Here is an 18,453-nt window from a genome sequence, read left to right as displayed (position 1 = left end):
GGGGTTTTGTTCAAGTCAAGTAAAGCCACCCAAAAGGTTAGCGCAACCCAACAAGTAGATGATATTTTGGCAGATCCTTTTTGCTTACATGAGTTCGAAATAACGGAAACAGAAGCAGAATACAACTTTCGCAGTATATAACGCAACGCAACAAAAAATGTTAATATGCAAGACCGCTTTTGCTTAAACGCATTCCAACTATCGTGAACCACCACCTCATCAAAGTAATGAAATTTTATTTTAGAAAATAATGATGGCCGTTTTAACGAATTTTTAGAACGGAATCATGGAATTTTCAGCGCGCCGCTTGATAACCGAAGACAGACCAACTTTTGACAAATGCCAATAAACCGCAATGCGTTGTACATTCGTCTCTTCAAAATCTGGCTGAGGGTTATGTGTTTAGAGTTAATTTGGCTGGGGCATATGTTTTGGATAATTTTATGACATGAATTAGTGCTTGTTTTATATAAGGTCAATAAAAAACGTCTCCTGTTCTTACGATGTTTAAAATTTTAACGTTAGAACCGCAAAATAATAATACAAATAACGACTTGTAAACATAATAAAGACGTGTAAACAATGTTTACATCACCAAGACGGGATTACACAAGTGACAATAAAACTTTCATTGGGAGAAGCCTTAATCTAAAAAAAAACGCTTTAACAGAAATACGAATTCGATTTTACAATAAGATCATTTGTTACCAACAGTGCAGCTGCAAGCTGCGTTAGAAGGGAACAAACCGAAACGTATTAATATAAATTAGGACTTGCAATGATCTTGGAAAAAACGTAAACTTTACCAAAACTAATAAGAAAAAAGTGCCGAGTCAGCATGTTATGTAGCTACGTTCAATCAAAAATTGAAAGATATAGGGTCTATGTTTTACAAATTTTTTTATACGGTTTTGAAAAAGAAGCATTCTTCATTAATACCAAATCAGAAATACAATTTGAGTATTCTTTACTTTTTCGGAAGGTGGAAACGATCAAAGTTGAGTGGTATATTCTTAATGGGAAATCCCATACAAAAATGCGCCACGGCGTATTTATTTTACTCCAGCGGTCGAATTTGCGGTTTTGAAACTCATTTTTTTTCGTTGCCCCTTCAAAAGTAAAAAGTACTAAAATGAAATTGGTAAAATGCAATTACCCCCTTTTCGGTTGGAAACCTCATTAATTAACCTGGCGGTGCAATATGCATTGGTTCTGCTTGTTTGTATGGACTACACAAGCTACTCTCTGGTAAGAAGCACCATGGGACAACTCTTTGTCTTCCCGATTAAACATACACCCACTGTTGAAGCAGCGACGAGCCTTGAACCCATAACCTCTAGGTTAGAAGAAGCAGGCACGCTCTGTGCCACAGCACCAGACATGATAACTAATATCCTTTAAAGCCTCACATCCATACTTTGTTTTCAGCCATATTACAAAGTTCCTAGCAGTGGAAAATGTTATGGAGAAAAACCTTTGACTTTCCAGATGTTCGTAGTTGTTACACGCTGTATTTAGATGTTCGTAGTTGTTACACGCTGTATTTTTTACATAGAGATCGGGGCCCTAGAGATGGAGGTCGGGTGCAGTGGAGTAAATGTTGGGGGTCGGAGCCATAAAAGTGAAAAATGTACAGTCGGTATCGGTGAGACGCAATGAAAACATTCTAATACAAAAAGTGCTTCAAACAAACTAATAGGAAAAAAGTGCTGATTCACCAGTCATATTATGTAGCTACGTTCAATCGAAAGTTAAAATATAATAAAGTCTATGTTTTGACACTGTTTTTAGAAGAGTGGTTTGGATGTTAAAGTTTAGGAATGAAAATTTCAGCTGTTCCACCACGCACCCATGGGGTCGCTTTGTATGCGTGATCGTTAGTTGTTCACAGGAGAACCTTCGCAGTGCAAAGGTGTAAAAACAGTGGAGACCTTAACCAAAGTCAACAATGCCATATTGTAGCAGTATATTATCACAAGCACATCTCTGTCTTTTCCGATGTCCGTACTATTTTGTCTGAAACAAGAACCAGTGATGCAAAAATCGCTATGAAAAAGATACGATTTCAGCAGTGAGATTAAGTAGCGACAAGCAACGTTAAAACCGCAAAATAATAATACAAATAACGACTTGTAAACATAATAAAGAGTAACAATGTTTACATCACCAAGACGGGATTACACAAGTGACAAACTAAACTTTCATTGGGAGAAGCAGTAATCTAAAAAAACGCTTTAACAAAGATACGAATCCGATTTTACAATGAGATCATTTGTTACCAACAGTGTAGCTGCAAGCTGCGTAAGAAGGGAACAAACCGAAACGTATTAATAAAAAATTAGGACTTGCAGTTGTCTTAAAAACGTAAACAAAGTTTACATCACCAAAACGAGATTACACAAAGAACAGATAAAGCTTGTGAGTATATAAAACTGCTTGTGGGGGCAGTATATTTAAACAATGCCTTTCCTTTAATTAATGTTGGTGTGTCTCAAAGAATGAAGGAAACTGATTTAATTTTTGTATGACCTATGTTATTGCTGGATGTTCATGTGTAGGTGGGGTAATGTGTGTAAATAAAATTGCAAAGTATTATTATACCGTTAATATGTGTGCAACCTTGTGTCCATAATGAATTTGTAAAACATAACTGAAGCAATAGAAATATCTAGTCTTAATAACTGCTTGTGGGGGGCAGTATATTTAAAAAAAAACTGCTTGTGGGGGCAGTATATTTAAACAATGCCTTTCCTTTAATTAATGTTGATGTGTCTAAAAGAATGAAGGAAACTGATTTAATTTTTGTATGGCCTATGTGATTGCTGGATGTTCATGTGTAGGTGTGGTAATGTGTGTAAATAAAATTGCAACGTATTATTATACCGTTAATATGTGTGCAACCTTGTGGCCATAATGAATTTGTAAAACATAACTGAAGCAATAGAAATATCTAGTCTTAATATGCAGTTTGGTCTTGAAACAGAATTGTGACGCATTGAACATTTGATTTTAGGTTTGGGAGAACCCTATTGTTTATATAGCCTTATGCTTGATCCATATTATTACAGAGACAGTAGGCTTTCACTTCTCTGGAAAGCCGAAAAAATCCGCAACAGTATCGAAGTACTAAAGCGTATGGGGATGGCCTACGGGTTGGAGGCCGGGGTTTGGAGTAAAGAAAATCTTCGAACAGCTATGACGCAGGGGTTTTGTTCAAGTCAAGTAAAGCCACCCAAAAGGTTAGCGCAACCCAACAAGTAGATGATATTTTGGCAGATCCTTTTTGCTTACATGAGTTCGAAATAACGGAAACAGAAGCAGAATACAACTTTCGCAGTATATAACGCAACGCAACAAAAAATGTTAATATGCAAGACCGCTTTTGCTTACACGCATTCCAACTATCGTGAACCACCACCTCATCAAAGTAATGAAATTTTATTTTAGAAAATAATGATGGCCGTTTTAACGAATTTTTAGAACGGAATCATGGAATTTTCAGCGAGCCGCTTGATAACCGAAGACAGACCAACTTTTGACAAATGCCAATAAACCGCAATGCGTTGTACATTCGTCTCTTCAAAATCTGGCTGAGGGTTATGTGTTTAGAGTTAATTTGGCTGGGGCGTATGTTTTGGATAATTTTATGACATGAATTAGTGCTTGTTTTATATAAGGTCAATAAAAAACGTCTCCTGTTCTTACGATGTTTAAAATTTTAACGTTAGAACCGCAAAATAATAATACAAATAACGACTTGTAAACATAATAAAGACGTGTAAACAATGTTTACATCACCAAGACGCGGTCCCTTTAATTAGTGCATGTCCGCTAAGTCCGCTAAGTCCGCTAAGTCCGCTAAGTCCGCTAAGTCCGCTAAGTCCGCTAAGTCCACTAAGTCCACTATTTATTTCTGTATATTATTTCTTGTTTTTCGGTCCGTATATAAACATGAGTTAATTCATGTCGCTCATAGAAATCGTATAACGCACATCAAATGGGGCTAAATTGATCATAGACATAATATAAAACTGCAGTAGACCGAAACGAGGTATTTTAGCGCCACGAGGTATTCTAGGAACCGAAATCGCGAACACGCTTCGTGTCGAGGGCAAAGTCAGAAATAACTGTGTCTCTATCGGTAATGTGATAAAATGAGGTTTGCGGCTTCGGACTTATTATACGCATTTCATAGAATAGCAGAATACCGATATAAAGTGCTGCAATGGTGTCGTTTGATTTCTTTACCATAATTACCTGTCATAATTTGCTATTCATCGTGGGCTTTGAAACTTCATTTTCCGCAGTTTCTTACCCATTTTTATTAAAAAAACGATTTGGAGGAAATCAAAAAAGTCTCCAGCTTTTTTCTGTGTTGGTGCAGTGTGGAGCACAGCAAGTCGGCATATTTCAAATTAATATTATATATACCGGGATGGACTGTAACGAAAGTTCTATATATTTGTGTTGTGTTGAAGTTAAAAAACTTGTGATTAATTAGTTTAAAATAGTTTAAAAATTCCCGTTGCTAGGGTAAACAATCGGCGATATTTAGCCCCATTTGGTGGTTTTCACCATAGAAATCTTACAGGGCAACCAAATATCTATTGTACATTGCATTGGTAATATGATATCTATTGACAAAGTTTAATAATACCACAGATTCCATTCTCATTTTTTATGAAACTATGGTATTGAGAATATGTCATAATATTTAAGGCATGCGTAGCATGTAGAGTGTTAGAACGTTATCAAAGTTGTCGAAAGGTTTGGCTACTTAAATTGTAGTTATGGGTTAGTCGTTAGTGCTTACGTTTTTAAAGTTAGTGGTTTGCAGAAATAATGTAGTGGGTGGGTTCTTCATTAGCACCAAGGTTTGTATTATATAACGAGCATGAATATAATCTGTTTTGAAATGTCTTGTGCTATACAAGTTTTTTTGTGTTGGGGATAAAGAAAAAAAGTAATGCAAACCTATAAACAGTTTTAAAACATAATTATTTATACTTTATTTAAATTAGAACCTGAAAAAATAAGAATTTGAAAAGGTTACCATGAAGCGATATCCATGTACAAAATGTTCATGTGATTGTAGAACAGCTTGTATAGAATGTTGGTCTTGTAAAAAATGGGTTCATTATGCGTGTTTGGACATGACAAAGGAAATAATACAAGAATGGGAAAACACACGGTTAAAATTTTTTTGCAACAATTGTGCAACTAAAAACAACAACGAAAAGGAGTATGATTTTCATCTTGCACTTTCGCGCATTACGTCCAACCTGTCCAAAAAATGCACAAAATCATTTTGTAAAGGTATGGCTACTCAGGAACAATTATTAATCAAAACCTACCAAGTACAACTTCTCCCACCATTTAATTACAACCCTAGCTGTCAAGTAAAAGATGAAAAATCAGAATTACTTTTAAGAAAGTTACACCCATCTGTATTGAACACACATTACCCTATCCATGCTCTGGGAGACGGAAATTGTATGTATAGAGCAGCATCAATTGCATTATTTGGGTCACAAAAGTTTCATGTGCAATTGCGTTTGGCAGTGGCACTAGAAATTTTGAAGTACCCTGAGTTTTACCACATTAATGAAGGCAATTTTGTCTTACCGGATATCACAGTAGTAACTCCATGTTTCAAAGAAGTTTGTATTTCCGCAAGCCGTATGAATGACTATGCAGATTTAATTCACATTTATGCCTTAAGTGCGGCTGTCAAGCACAAATTCAACTCATACATGCCTACAATTGGACCAATGGACAGGCGAGGTATTTCATACACCAGAGAAATTATTGGAAGAGGAGTAAATTTACGAAGTGCATTTGGGGGAATCCTAATGTGGACAACGACAAATTTAAAAACAGAAAATAATATTTTAAAATTTAATCCCAACCATTTTTGCTTCTTAAAGGAACGCTCTTTGGGAAAACCTGAAGAGGAAAACCAGATAATTATAATCAGTGATGACAGTGAAATAAGTGATGATTCGGACAAACAAGAAAACCAACATCCACATACAGAAATATTCATTGCAGATCCAGAGACAGAAACATTCATTGCAGATACAGAGACAGAAACATTCATTGCAGATACAGAGACAGAAACATTCATTGCAGATCCAGAGACAGAAACATTCATTGCAGATACAGAGACAGAAACATTCATTGCAGATACAGAGACAGAAACATTCATTGCAGATCCAGAGACAGAAACATTCATTGCAGATCCAGAGACAGAAACATTCATTGCAGATCCAGAGACAGAAACATTCATTGCAGATCCAGAGACAGAAACATTCATTGCAGATCCAGAGACAGAAACATTCATTGCAGATCCAGAGACAGAAACATTCATTGCAGATCCAGAGACAGAAACATTCATTGCAGATCCAGAGACAGAAACATTCATTCCAGATCCAGAGACAGAAACATTCATTTCAGATGAGGAACATAAAGACAGCCAAAAACAGATAAAACAACCATTTACGAAACTACCTTTCAAAGATACTTTTTTAACTCAACAAGAAGCAATTGAGTACTTATCAGTCGATTGTCGTAAACTGGTAGAGCCTTGCATCCCGTGCGGAATTAAAGAAAATGTTTTTATTTTGGTAGACAATTCGGATAATCTGGAAAGAGCAGCAAGGGGAAAAGGAAAAGTATTTTCAGATGACTGTGGAGCATGGATTAAAAACAGCATGACTGTTTTAAAATCCATTGCACAGCATAAAAACATAAGAACATTACAAAAACACAATGGCAAATATTGCACTCGCAATGCACGACAAAACAAATATACACCATTACTAAAACAGCCAGAAGATAATGAAGTCATTACATTAGGACATTATTATTCAAAATTAAAAAAGGACCAGAAATATAAAAGAAAGATTACGTGGGTGATTTCTCCTGGACCTTTAAAAGTTAATACAAAAGTTGCACTTGTAGAGTATATTGGACTGTTTCCTGGCAACATGCCACATTTAAATAGTAACCATGGAAACATTTACATCCGAACACCAGTGTCAACAACAAAGTTTATCAAAAATAGGGTAAAAACCTGTGCAACACCAAAAGAAATTTATGATGATTTAGTGCTGACCATGGATGCAACAACCGCCCCCCGCAATCTGCAGCAAATATATAACAAGAAACATGCTACCAGTAAAACAGAAGGAAAAGGATTCAATACTAATTATGCAGATGACATACTACGTGTAATCAACTTGGCACAGTCAGAGGAGTTTGTCCAAAGCATTCTTCATAAAAAAGATAGTCCAGTCGCAATTATTCTTTACAACGAAAAACAAATTTCAGATATTGTCAGATTTTGTTGCACTGGACGTTCGGTATTAAATGTTGACAAAACTTTTAATCTAGGAAAAATACATGTCACCATAACGGTTTATAAAAACAGAAGTGTAAAGAGTATCAAAAGTGGCAACAATCCTTTGTTTCTGGGGCCAGTGTTCCTCCATAATAAGTCTGATTTTAAAACATTTTCTTTTTTTTTCACTCAACTTGGATCAGTCATTGGACCCCATCATGATAAAATGATTTTTGGAACCGATGATGAGCAAGCTATGCATAAAGCCATTACATACGCCTTTCCATATTGCACCCACATTTTGTGCTTTAAGCATTTAAGAGATAATCTGGTTGATTATTTAAAGGATAAAGTTGGTGCAGATAAACAGCTACGCAAGCAAATTTTACAACTGATGGACAAGATACTTGATACGAAGAATGAAATTGATTTTGCTGTGGCCGAATTTAAATTAATTGAATTTTGCGAAACGTATTGTACAAGTTTGCAATCATATTTGAAAGAGAGGTTTTTAGTTCTTTTAAGAACTAAAGTATGGGAATTTCGCAACCTGGAACCAATAGGTGACCGATGGACAAATAATAATGCCGAGTCTTACAATCATGTCATAAAGTGCAAATTTCAGTGGAAGCAAAAAAAAATTGCAGATATAGTAACAACACTAAAAAGTCTTGTTGATGTGGGATACACTGATGTAGAAAGAGCAATTCTTTCAATCGGTCCATATGAACTTACTAATGAATTCTTACATTTTAAAATGGGAGTAAATGAGTGGAGAGACATGGACACTGAAAGCAAATCAAGCCACTTGAAAAAATTTCGTAAATATAATGGTCTGAGACGAGGTAATCTTTCAACTAATTCAAAACTACTAACTGCTCCTATTTCATCAAATGCCGGCAAAAAAGTAGGCCAAATGAAACGACCAAGAGGTGTAAGAACAAGGTCACCAAATAAAAAATTAAAAAAAATGTAATATATTTCATTAAAGTAATAATGACCTGAAACTTCTAACCTGTAAATAATATAAATTACATCATTAGACAGCACATGCAAAGCTGTAAATTATCAATTTCTGATACTTGATTAACTTTAATGTTGAAATGTAGATTCTACATTGTAGAATACAAAATAAAGCGAATGATTGTAGTTTTGAACTGCAAAAGCTGTTTGTGGTAAAATATTTTTTAGGCTCTAGTCTTTTCTACCCCCAAGTAGCCTATTGTTTTGTGCCCGAACTGACTAGATTGAAATATTCCCACTTTGTTTTACATTATAAATTACCACTATTTAAAATTTGTTATTTTAGAATCGTGTTTCTTCATTTCTTCTTTATTCATTTCCTTTCCATTCATTTCTTTTATATATATATATTTCTAATTTTTCTATTAAAAAAGGTTTACATAAACGTGTAGGTATACTTGTTGTAAACTGAGCCAAATATTCACAAATTGTTTACTGCTGCATCATATGGATGCGATTATGGAGAAGATGGTCCTGGAACTGAAGAACAAACAAGAAAAATGAGGCAAGTATTGATGTTAGTTCCACTAAGAATAAATACTGCTACTGTGCTTCACATACTGCTTTCACAGGATTGTGCGGAATGATGTCTATGCTAAAAAAACACCCGGCGGTAACTAGGCTGGCGATGACAGAGTCCCTGACTGCTAGGCGATTCCTGATTGCTAAGGCTTGATTTGACTTTCGAAGCATCTGAACTATCAACAAACCATCTTCGCACCACACAATAATAAAAGGTAAACATCTTTAAACTATTATAAGACCCAACACTAACTCTGTGTAAGCCTGGACTTTTACTGTGTCCACCTTTTTTTGCTTTATTGCATGTAGCTGGTTTTCAAACCTTAATAACAGTGGAAAGCAGCAAAATTTAATATATTCACACATTGGTGAGTTTTAAGGTTCTTTGATTGAGATGCGGCAAGTATTCCGTGTAAATCAGGATTATCTGCAATGTTGCAATAACTTCCATTTAGTGTTTAGATAATATCCAAAAACAATCTACAGACATTATAATACTTCTTTATAAAGTCATTTGATTGTCCTCTAAAGTTTTCTTTGTATAGATAATAAGAATTAAATTGCCTTCTTTTCATACTATTCTACTTTGATTTTTGTATTGACCTTTCTGTGCAATATCCTCTTCTCATTTTTCTATTTATTTGTCTATTTTTTTGGTATTTTCCCCCTATTCTTTCTATCTTTGATTTTTCAATTTACAGTAAGATACCATCAGATCCACTATCCTCAAGTATTTGAATTTCAGGTTTACAGCTAAGATGAAGCAACCCTCTACTTATCGGAGTAGTTTCAGACATCAGCATTGATCCATGAAAACTATAAACCTAAATTCAGGAACAAATTGCAACCAACCTCTGACATTATCCTTACCGTTTTTCTAAATGTTACTTAAATGTGCCCTTTTGTACTTCCGTTTTAACCGTGAGCGTCTTTTAACGACTGTCGTTTTACCGTTAATTCTCATTGTTTTGCCTTTGTAAACTTTTCTGAATTTTGTTAGTGTGACCAAGGAGACAAAATAAAATCATTTTGACTTGGATAACACATAATTCATATATCACGACCAAGCGAGCTTACTACTGGACATCTTAGAAGTGAATATTACAGACGTGGAAATAGCGGACATAGTCAATATTGCAGACGGACTAGTGGACTTAGTGGACTTAGTGGACTTAGTGGACTTAGTGGACTTAGCGGACTTAGCGGACTTAGCGGACTTAGCGGACTTAGCGGACTTAGCGGACTTAGCGGACATGCACTATTTAAAGGGACCCCCAAGACGGGATTACACAAGTGACAATAAAACTTTCATTGGGAGAAGCCTTAATCTAAAAAAAAAACGCTTTAACAGAAATACGAATTCGATTTTACAATAAGATCATTTGTTACCAACAGTGCAGCTGCAAGCTGCGTTAGAAGGGAACAAACCGAAACGTATTAATATAAATTAGGACTTGCAATGATCTTGGAAAAAACGTAAACTTTACCAAAACTAATAAGAAAAAAGTGCCGAGTCAGCATGTTATGTAGCTACGTTCAATCAAAAATTGAAAGATATAGGGTCTATGTTTTACAAATTTTCTTTATACGGTTTTGAAAAAGAAGCATTCTTCATTAATACCAAATCAGAAATACAATTTGAGTATTCTTTACTTTTTCGGAAGGTGGAAACGATCAAAGTTGAGTGGTATATTCTTAATGGGAAATCCCATACAAAAATGCGCCACGGCGTATTTATTTTACTCCAGCGGTCGAATTTGCGGTTTTGAAACTCATTTTTTTTCGTTGCCCCTTCAAAAGTAAAAAGTACTAAAATGAAATTGGTAAAATGCAATTACCCCCTTTTCGGTTGGAAACCTCATTAATTAACCTGGCGGTGCAATATGCATTGGTTCTGCTTGTTTGTATGGACTACACAAGCTACTCTCTGGTAAGAAGCACCATGGGACAACTCTTTGTCTTCCCGATTAAACATACACCCACTGTTGAAGCAGCGACGAGCCTTGAACCCATAACCTCTAGGTTAGAAGAAGCAGGCACGCTCTGTGCCACAGCACCAGACATGATAACTAATATCCTTTAAAGCCTCACATCCATACTTTGTTTTCAGCCATATTACAAAGTTCCTAGCAGTGGAAAATGTTATGGAGAAAAACCTTTGACTTTCCAGATGTTCGTAGTTGTTACACGCTGTATTTAGATGTTCGTAGTTGTTACACGCTGTATTTTTTACATAGAGATCGGGGCCCTAGAGATGGAGGTCGGGTGCAGTGGAGTAAATGTTGGGGGTCGGAGCCATAAAAGTGAAAAATGTACAGTCGGTATCGGTGAGACGCAATGAAAACATTCTAATACAAAAAGTGCTTCAAACAAACTAATAGGAAAAAAGTGCTGATTCACCAGTCATATTATGTAGCTACGTTCAATCGAAAGTTAAAATATAATAAAGTCTATGTTTGACACTGTTTTTAGAAGAGTGGTTTGGATGTTAAAGTTTAGGAATGAAAATTTCAGCTGTTCCACCACGCACCCATGGGGTCGCTTTGTATGCGTGATCGTTAGTTGTTCACAGGAGAACCTTCGCAGTGCAAAGTTGTTCACAGGAGAACCTTCGCAGTGCAAAGGTGTAAAAACAGTGGAGACCTTAACCAAAGTCAACAATGCCATATTGTAGCAGTATATTATCACAAGCACATCTCTGTCTTTTCCGATGTCCGTACTATTTTGTCTGAAACAAGAACCAGTGATGCAAAAATCGCTATGAAAAAGATACGATTTCAGCAGTGAGATTAAGTAGCGACAAGCAACGTTAAAACCGCAAAATAATAATACAAATAACGACTTGTAAACATAATAAAGAGTAACAATGTTTACATCACCAAGACGGGATTACACAAGTGACAAACTAAACTTTCATTGGGAGAAGCAGTAATCTAAAAAAACGCTTTAACAAAGATACGAATCCGATTTTACAATGAGATCATTTGTTACCAACAGTGTAGCTGCAAGCTGCGTAAGAAGGGAACAAACCGAAACGTATTAATAAAAAATTAGGACTTGCAGTTGTCTTAAAAACGTAAACAAAGTTTACATCACCAAAACGAGATTACACAAAGAACAGATAAAGCTTGTGAGTATATAAAACTGCTTGTGGGGGCAGTATATTTAAACAATGCCTTTCCTTTAATTAATGTTGGTGTGTCTCAAAGAATGAAGGAAACTGATTTAATTTTTGTATGGCCTATGTTATTGCTGGATGTTCATGTGTAGGTGGGGTAATGTGTGTAAATAAAATTGCAAAGTATTATTATACCGTTAATATGTGTGCAACCTTGTGGCCATAATGAATTTGTAAAACATAACTGAAGCAATAGAAATATCTAGTCTTAATAACTGCTTGTGGGGGGCAGTATATTTAAAAAAAAAACTGCTTGTGGGGGCAGTATATTTAAACAATGCCTTTCCTTTAATTAATGTTGATGTGTCTAAAAGAATGAAGGAAACTGATTTAATTTTTGTATGGCCTATGTGATTGCTGGATGTTCATGTGTAGGTGTGGTAATGTGTGTAAATAAAATTGCAACGTATTATTATACCGTTAATATGTGTGCAACCTTGTGGCCATAATGAATTTGTAAATTATAACTGAAGCAATAGAAATATCTAGTCTAAATATGCAGTTCGGTCTTGAAACAGAATTGTGATGCATTGAACATTTGATTTTAGGTTTGGGAGAACCCTATTGTTTATATAGCCTTATGCTTGATCCATATTATTACAGAGACAGTAGGCTTTCACTTCTCTGGAAAGCCGAAAAAATCCGCAACAGTATCGAAGTACTAAAGCGTATGGGGATGGCCTACGGGTTGGAGGCCGGGGTTTGGAGTAAAGAAAATCTTCGAACAGCTATGACGCAGGGGTTTTGTTCAAGTCAAGTAAAGCCACCCAAAAGGTTAGCGCAACCCAACAAGTAGATGATATTTTGGCAGATCCTTTTTGCTTACATGAGTTCGAAATAACGGAAACAGAAGCAGAATACAACTTTCGCAGTATATAACGCAACGCAACAAAAAATGTTAATATGCAAGACCGCTTTTGCTTAAACGCATTCCAACTATCGTGAACCACCACCTCATCAAAGTAATGAAATTTTATTTTAGAAAATAATGATGGCCGTTTTAACGAATTTTTAGAACGGAATCATGGAATTTTCAGCGAGCCGCTTGATAACCGAAGACAGACCAACTTTTGACAAATGCCAATAAACCGCAATGCGTTGTACATTCGTCTCTTCAAAATCTGGCTGAGGGTTATGTGTTTAGAGTTAATTTGGCTGGGGCATATGTTTTGGATAATTTTATGACATGAATTAGTGCTTGTTTTATATAAGGTCAATAAAAAACGTCTCCTGTTCTTACGATGTTTAAAATTTTAACGTTAGAACCGCAAAATAATAATACAAATAACGACTTGTAAACATAATAAAGACGTGTAAACAATGTTTACATCACCAAGACGGGATTACACAAGTGACAATAAAACTTTCATTGGGAGAAGCCTTAATCTAAAAAAAAACGCTTTAACAGAAATACGAATTCGATTTTACAATAAGATCATTTGTTACCAACAGTGCAGCTGCAAGCTGCATTAGAAGGGAACAAACCGAAACGTATTAATATAAATTAGGACTTGCAATGATCTTGGAAAAAACGTAAACTTTACCAAAACTAATAAGAAAAAAGTGCCGAGTCAGCATGTTATGTAGCTACGTTCAATCAAAAATTGAAAGATATAGGGTCTATGTTTTACAAATTTTCTTTATACGGTTTTGAAAAAGAAGCATTCTTCATTAATACCAAATCAGAAATACAATTTGAGTATTCTTTACTTTTTCGGAAGGTGGAAACGATCAAAGTTGAGTGGTATATTCTTAATGGGAAATCCCATACAAAAATGCGCCACGGCGTATTTATTTTACTCCAGCGGTCGAATTTGCGGTTTTGAAACTCATTTTTTTTCGTTGCCCCTTCAAAAGTAAAAAGTACTAAAATGAAATTGGTAAAATGCAATTACCCCCTTTTCGGTTGGAAACCTCATTAATTAACCTGGCGGTGCAATATGCATTGGTTCTGCTTGTTTGTATGGACTACACAAGCTACTCTCTGGTAAGAAGCACCATGGGACAACTCTTTGTCTTCCCGATTAAACATACACCCACTGTTGAAGCAGCGACGAGCCTTGAACCCATAACCTCTAGGTTAGAAGAAGCAGGCACGCTCTGTGCCACAGCACCAGACATGATAACTAATATCCTTTAAAGCCTCACATCCATACTTTGTTTTCAGCCATATTACAAAGTTCCTAGCAGTGGAAAATGTTATGGAGAAAAACCTTTGACTTTCCAGATGTTCGTAGTTGTTACACGCTGTATTTAGATGTTCGTAGTTGTTACACGCTGTATTTTTTACATAGAGATCGGGGCCCTAGAGATGGAGGTCGGGTGCAGTGGAGTAAATGTTGGGGGTCGGAGCCATAAAAGTGAAAAATGTACAGTCGGTATCGGTGAGACGCAATGAAAACATTCTAATACAAAAAGTGCTTCAAACAAACTAATAGGAAAAAAGTGCTGATTCACCAGTCATATTATGTAGCTACGTTCAATCGAAAGTTAAAATATAATAAAGTCTATGTTTGACACTGTTTTTAGAAGAGTGGTTTGGATGTTAAAGTTTAGGAATGAAAATTTCAGCTGTTCCACCACGCACCCATGGGGTCGCTTTGTATGCGTGATCGTTAGTTGTTCACAGGAGAACCTTCGCAGTGCAAAGGTGTAAAAACAGTGGAGACCTTAACCAAAGTCAACAATGCCATATTGTAGCAGTATATTATCACAAGCACATCTCTGTCTTTTCCGATGTCCGTACTATTTTGTCTGAAACAAGAACCAGTGATGCAAAAATCGCTATGAAAAAGATACGATTTCAGCAGTGAGATTAAGTAGCGACAAGCAACGTTAAAACCGCAAAATAATAATACAAATAACGACTTGTAAACATAATAAAGAGTAACAATGTTTACATCACCAAGACGGGATTACACAAGTGACAAACTAAACTTTCATTGGGAGAAGCAGTAATCTAAAAAAACGCTTTAACAAAGATACGAATCCGATTTTACAATGAGATCATTTGTTACCAACAGTGTAGCTGCAAGCTGCGTAAGAAGGGAACAAACCGAAACGTATTAATAAAAAATTAGGACTTGCAGTTGTCTTAAAAACGTAAACAAAGTTTACATCACCAAAACGAGATTACACAAAGAACAGATAAAGCTTGTGAGTATATAAAACTGCTTGTGGGGGCAGTATATTTAAACAATGCCTTTCCTTTAATTAATGTTGGTGTGTCTCAAAGAATGAAGGAAACTGATTTAATTTTTGTATGGCCTATGTTATTGCTGGATGTTCATGTGTAGGTGGGGTAATGTGTGTAAATAAAATTGCAAAGTATTATTATACCGTTAATATGTGTGCAACCTTGTGGCCATAATGAATTTGTAAAACATAACTGAAGCAATAGAAATATCTAGTCTTAATAACTGCTTGTGGGGGGCAGTATATTTAAAAAAAAAACTGCTTGTGGGGGCAGTATATTTAAACAATGCCTTTCCTTTAATTAATGTTGATGTGTCTAAAAGAATGAAGGAAACTGATTTAATTTTTGTATGGCCTATGTGATTGCTGGATGTTCATGTGTAGGTGTGGTAATGTGTGTAAATAAAATTGCAACGTATTATTATACCGTTAATATGTGTGCAACCTTGTGGCCATAATGAATTTGTAAATTATAACTGAAGCAATAGAAATATCTAGTCTAAATATGCAGTTCGGTCTTGAAACAGAATTGTGATGCATTGAACATTTGATTTTAGGTTTGGGAGAACCCTATTGTTTATATAGCCTTATGCTTGATCCATATTATTACAGAGACAGTAGGCTTTCACTTCTCTGGAAAGCCGAAAAAATCCGCAACAGTATCGAAGTACTAAAGCGTATGGGGATGGCCTACGGGTTGGAGGCCGGGGTTTGGAGTAAAGAAAATCTTCGAACAGCTATGACGCAGGGGTTTTGTTCAAGTCAAGTAAAGCCACCCAAAAGGTTAGCGCAACCCAACAAGTAGATGATATTTTGGCAGATCCTTTTTGCTTACATGAGTTCGAAATAACGGAAACAGAAGCAGAATACAACTTTCGCAGTATATAACGCAACGCAACAAAAAATGTTAATATGCAAGACCGCTTTTGCTTAAACGCATTCCAACTATCGTGAACCACCACCTCATCAAAGTAATGAAATTTTATTTTAGAAAATAATGATGGCCGTTTTAACGAATTTTTAGAACGGAATCATGGAATTTTCAGCGAGCCGCTTGATAACCGAAGACAGACCAACTTTTGACAAATGCCAATAAACCGCAATGCGTTGTACATTCGTCTCTTCAAAATCTGGCTGAGGGTTATGTGTTTAGAGTTAATTTGGCTGGGGCATATGTTTTGGATAATTTTATGACATGAATTAGTGCTTGTTTTATATAAGGTCAATAAAAAACGTCTCCTGTTAACTGAAGCAATAGAAATATCTAGTCTTAATATGCAGTTCGGTCTTGAAACAGAATTGTGATGCATTGAACATTTGATTTTAGGTTTGGGAGAACCCTATTGTTTATATAGCCTTATGCTTGATCCATATTATTACAGAGACAGTAGGCTTTCACTTCTCTGGAAAGCCGAAAAAATCCGCAACAGTATCGAAGTACTAAAGCGTATGGGGATGGCCTACGGGTTGGAGGCCGGGGTTTGGAGTAAAGAAAATCTTCGAACAGCTATGACGCAGGGGTTTTGTTCAAGTCAAGTAAAGCCACCCAAAAGGTTAGCGCAACCCAACAAGTAGATGATATTTTGGCAGATCCTTTTTGCTTACATGAGTTCGAAATAACGGAAACAGAAGCAGAATACAACTTTCGCAGTATATAACGCAACGCAACAAAAAATGTTAATATGCAAGACCGCTTTTGCTTAAACGCATTCCAACTATCGTGAACCACCACCTCATCAAAGTAATGAAATTTTATTTTAGAAAATAATGATGGCCGTTTTAACGAATTTTTAGAACGGAATCATGGAATTTTCAGCGCGCCGCTTGATAACCGAAGACAGACCAACTTTTGACAAATGCCAATAAACCGCAATGCGTTGTACATTCGTCTCTTCAAAATCTGGCTGAGGGTTATGTGTTTAGAGTTAATTTGGCTGGGGCATATGTTTTGGATAATTTTATGACATGAATTAGTGCTTGTTTTATATAAGGTCAATAAAAAACGTCTCCTGTTCTTACGATGTTTAAAATTTTAACGTTAGAACCGCAAAATAATAATACAAATAACGACTTGTAAACATAATAAAGACGTGTAAACAATGTTTACATCACCAAGACGGGATTACACAAGTGACAATAAAACTTTCATTGGGAGAAGCCTTAATCTAAAAAAAAACGCTTTAACAGAAATACGAATTCGATTTTACAATAAGATCATTTGTTACCAACAGTGCAGCTGCAAGCTGCGTTAGAAGGGAACAAACCGAAACGTATTAATATAAATTAGGACTTGCAATGATCTTGGAAAAAACGTAAACTTTACCAAAACTAATAAGAAAAAAGTGCCGAGTCAGCATGTTATGTAGCTACGTTCAATCAAAAATTGAAAGATATAGGGTCTATGTTTTACAAATTTTTTTTATACGGTTTTGAAAAAGAAGCATTCTTCATTAATACCAAATCAGAAATACAATTTGAGTATTCTTTACTTTTTCGGAAGGTGGAAACGATCAAAGTTGAGTGGTATATTCTTAATGGGAAATCCCATACAAAAATGCGCCACGGCGTATTTATTTTACTCCAGCGGTCGAATTTGCGGTTTTGAAACTCATTTTTTTTCGTTGCCCCTTCAAAAGTAAAAAGTACTAAAATGAAATTGGTAAAATGCAATTACCCCCTTTTCGGTTGGAAACCTCATTAATTAACCTGGCGGTGCAATATGCATTGGTTCTGCTTGTTTGTATGGACTACACAAGCTACTCTCTGGTAAGAAGCACCATGGGACAACTCTTTGTCTTCCCGATTAAACATACACCCACTGTTGAAGCAGCGACGAGCCTTGAACCCATAACCTCTAGGTTAGAAGAAGCAGGCACGCTCTGTGCCACAGCACCAGACATGATAACTAATATCCTTTAAAGCCTCACATCCATACTTTGTTTTCAGCCATATTACAAAGTTCCTAGCAGTGGAAAATGTTATGGAGAAAAACCTTTGACTTTCCAGATGTTCGTAGTTGTTACACGCTGTATTTAGATGTTCGTAGTTGTTACACGCTGTATTTAGATGTTCGTAGTTGTTACACGCTGTATTTTTTACATAGAGATCGGGGCCCTAGAGATGGAGGTCGGGTGCAGTGGAGTAAATGTTGGGGGTCGGAGCCATAAAAGTGAAAAATGTACAGTCGGTATCG

The 18,453-nt window shown here is 35.9% G+C and overlaps 1 protein-coding gene across 1 annotated transcript; it reads left to right on the top strand.

The window, feature by feature from the left end:
- The first annotated feature begins 3,913 nt into the window (after positions 1 to 3,913).
- LOC149724225 (uncharacterized) lies at positions 3,914 to 10,182 on the top strand. The gene is made up of 3 exons (XM_089893264.1): positions 3,914 to 8,870; positions 8,938 to 9,102; positions 9,633 to 10,182. Exon 1 carries the CDS (start codon positions 5,055 to 5,057, stop codon positions 8,316 to 8,318), a length of 3,264 nt encoding a protein of 1,087 aa, XP_089749390.1. The 5' UTR covers positions 3,914 to 5,054; the 3' UTR covers positions 8,319 to 8,870; positions 8,938 to 9,102; positions 9,633 to 10,182.
- Positions 10,183 to 18,453: the final 8,271 nt, after the last annotated feature.

This window comes from Ciona robusta, unplaced genomic scaffold (genome assembly GCF_009617815.1).
Source record: "Ciona robusta unplaced genomic scaffold, ASM961781v2 AP042738.1".
NCBI classification, from domain to species: domain Eukaryota; kingdom Metazoa; phylum Chordata; class Ascidiacea; order Phlebobranchia; family Cionidae; genus Ciona; species Ciona robusta.
The sequence above is the reverse complement of the archived record's forward strand: the minus strand, read 5'-3'. Positions and strand labels throughout refer to the sequence as shown.

What these genes read in the sequence shown, in the direction of transcription:
- LOC149724225 (XM_089893264.1), top strand. Translation starts at nt 5,055, where the DNA reads ATGAAGCGATATCCATGTACAAAATGTTCATGTGATTGTAGAACAGCT.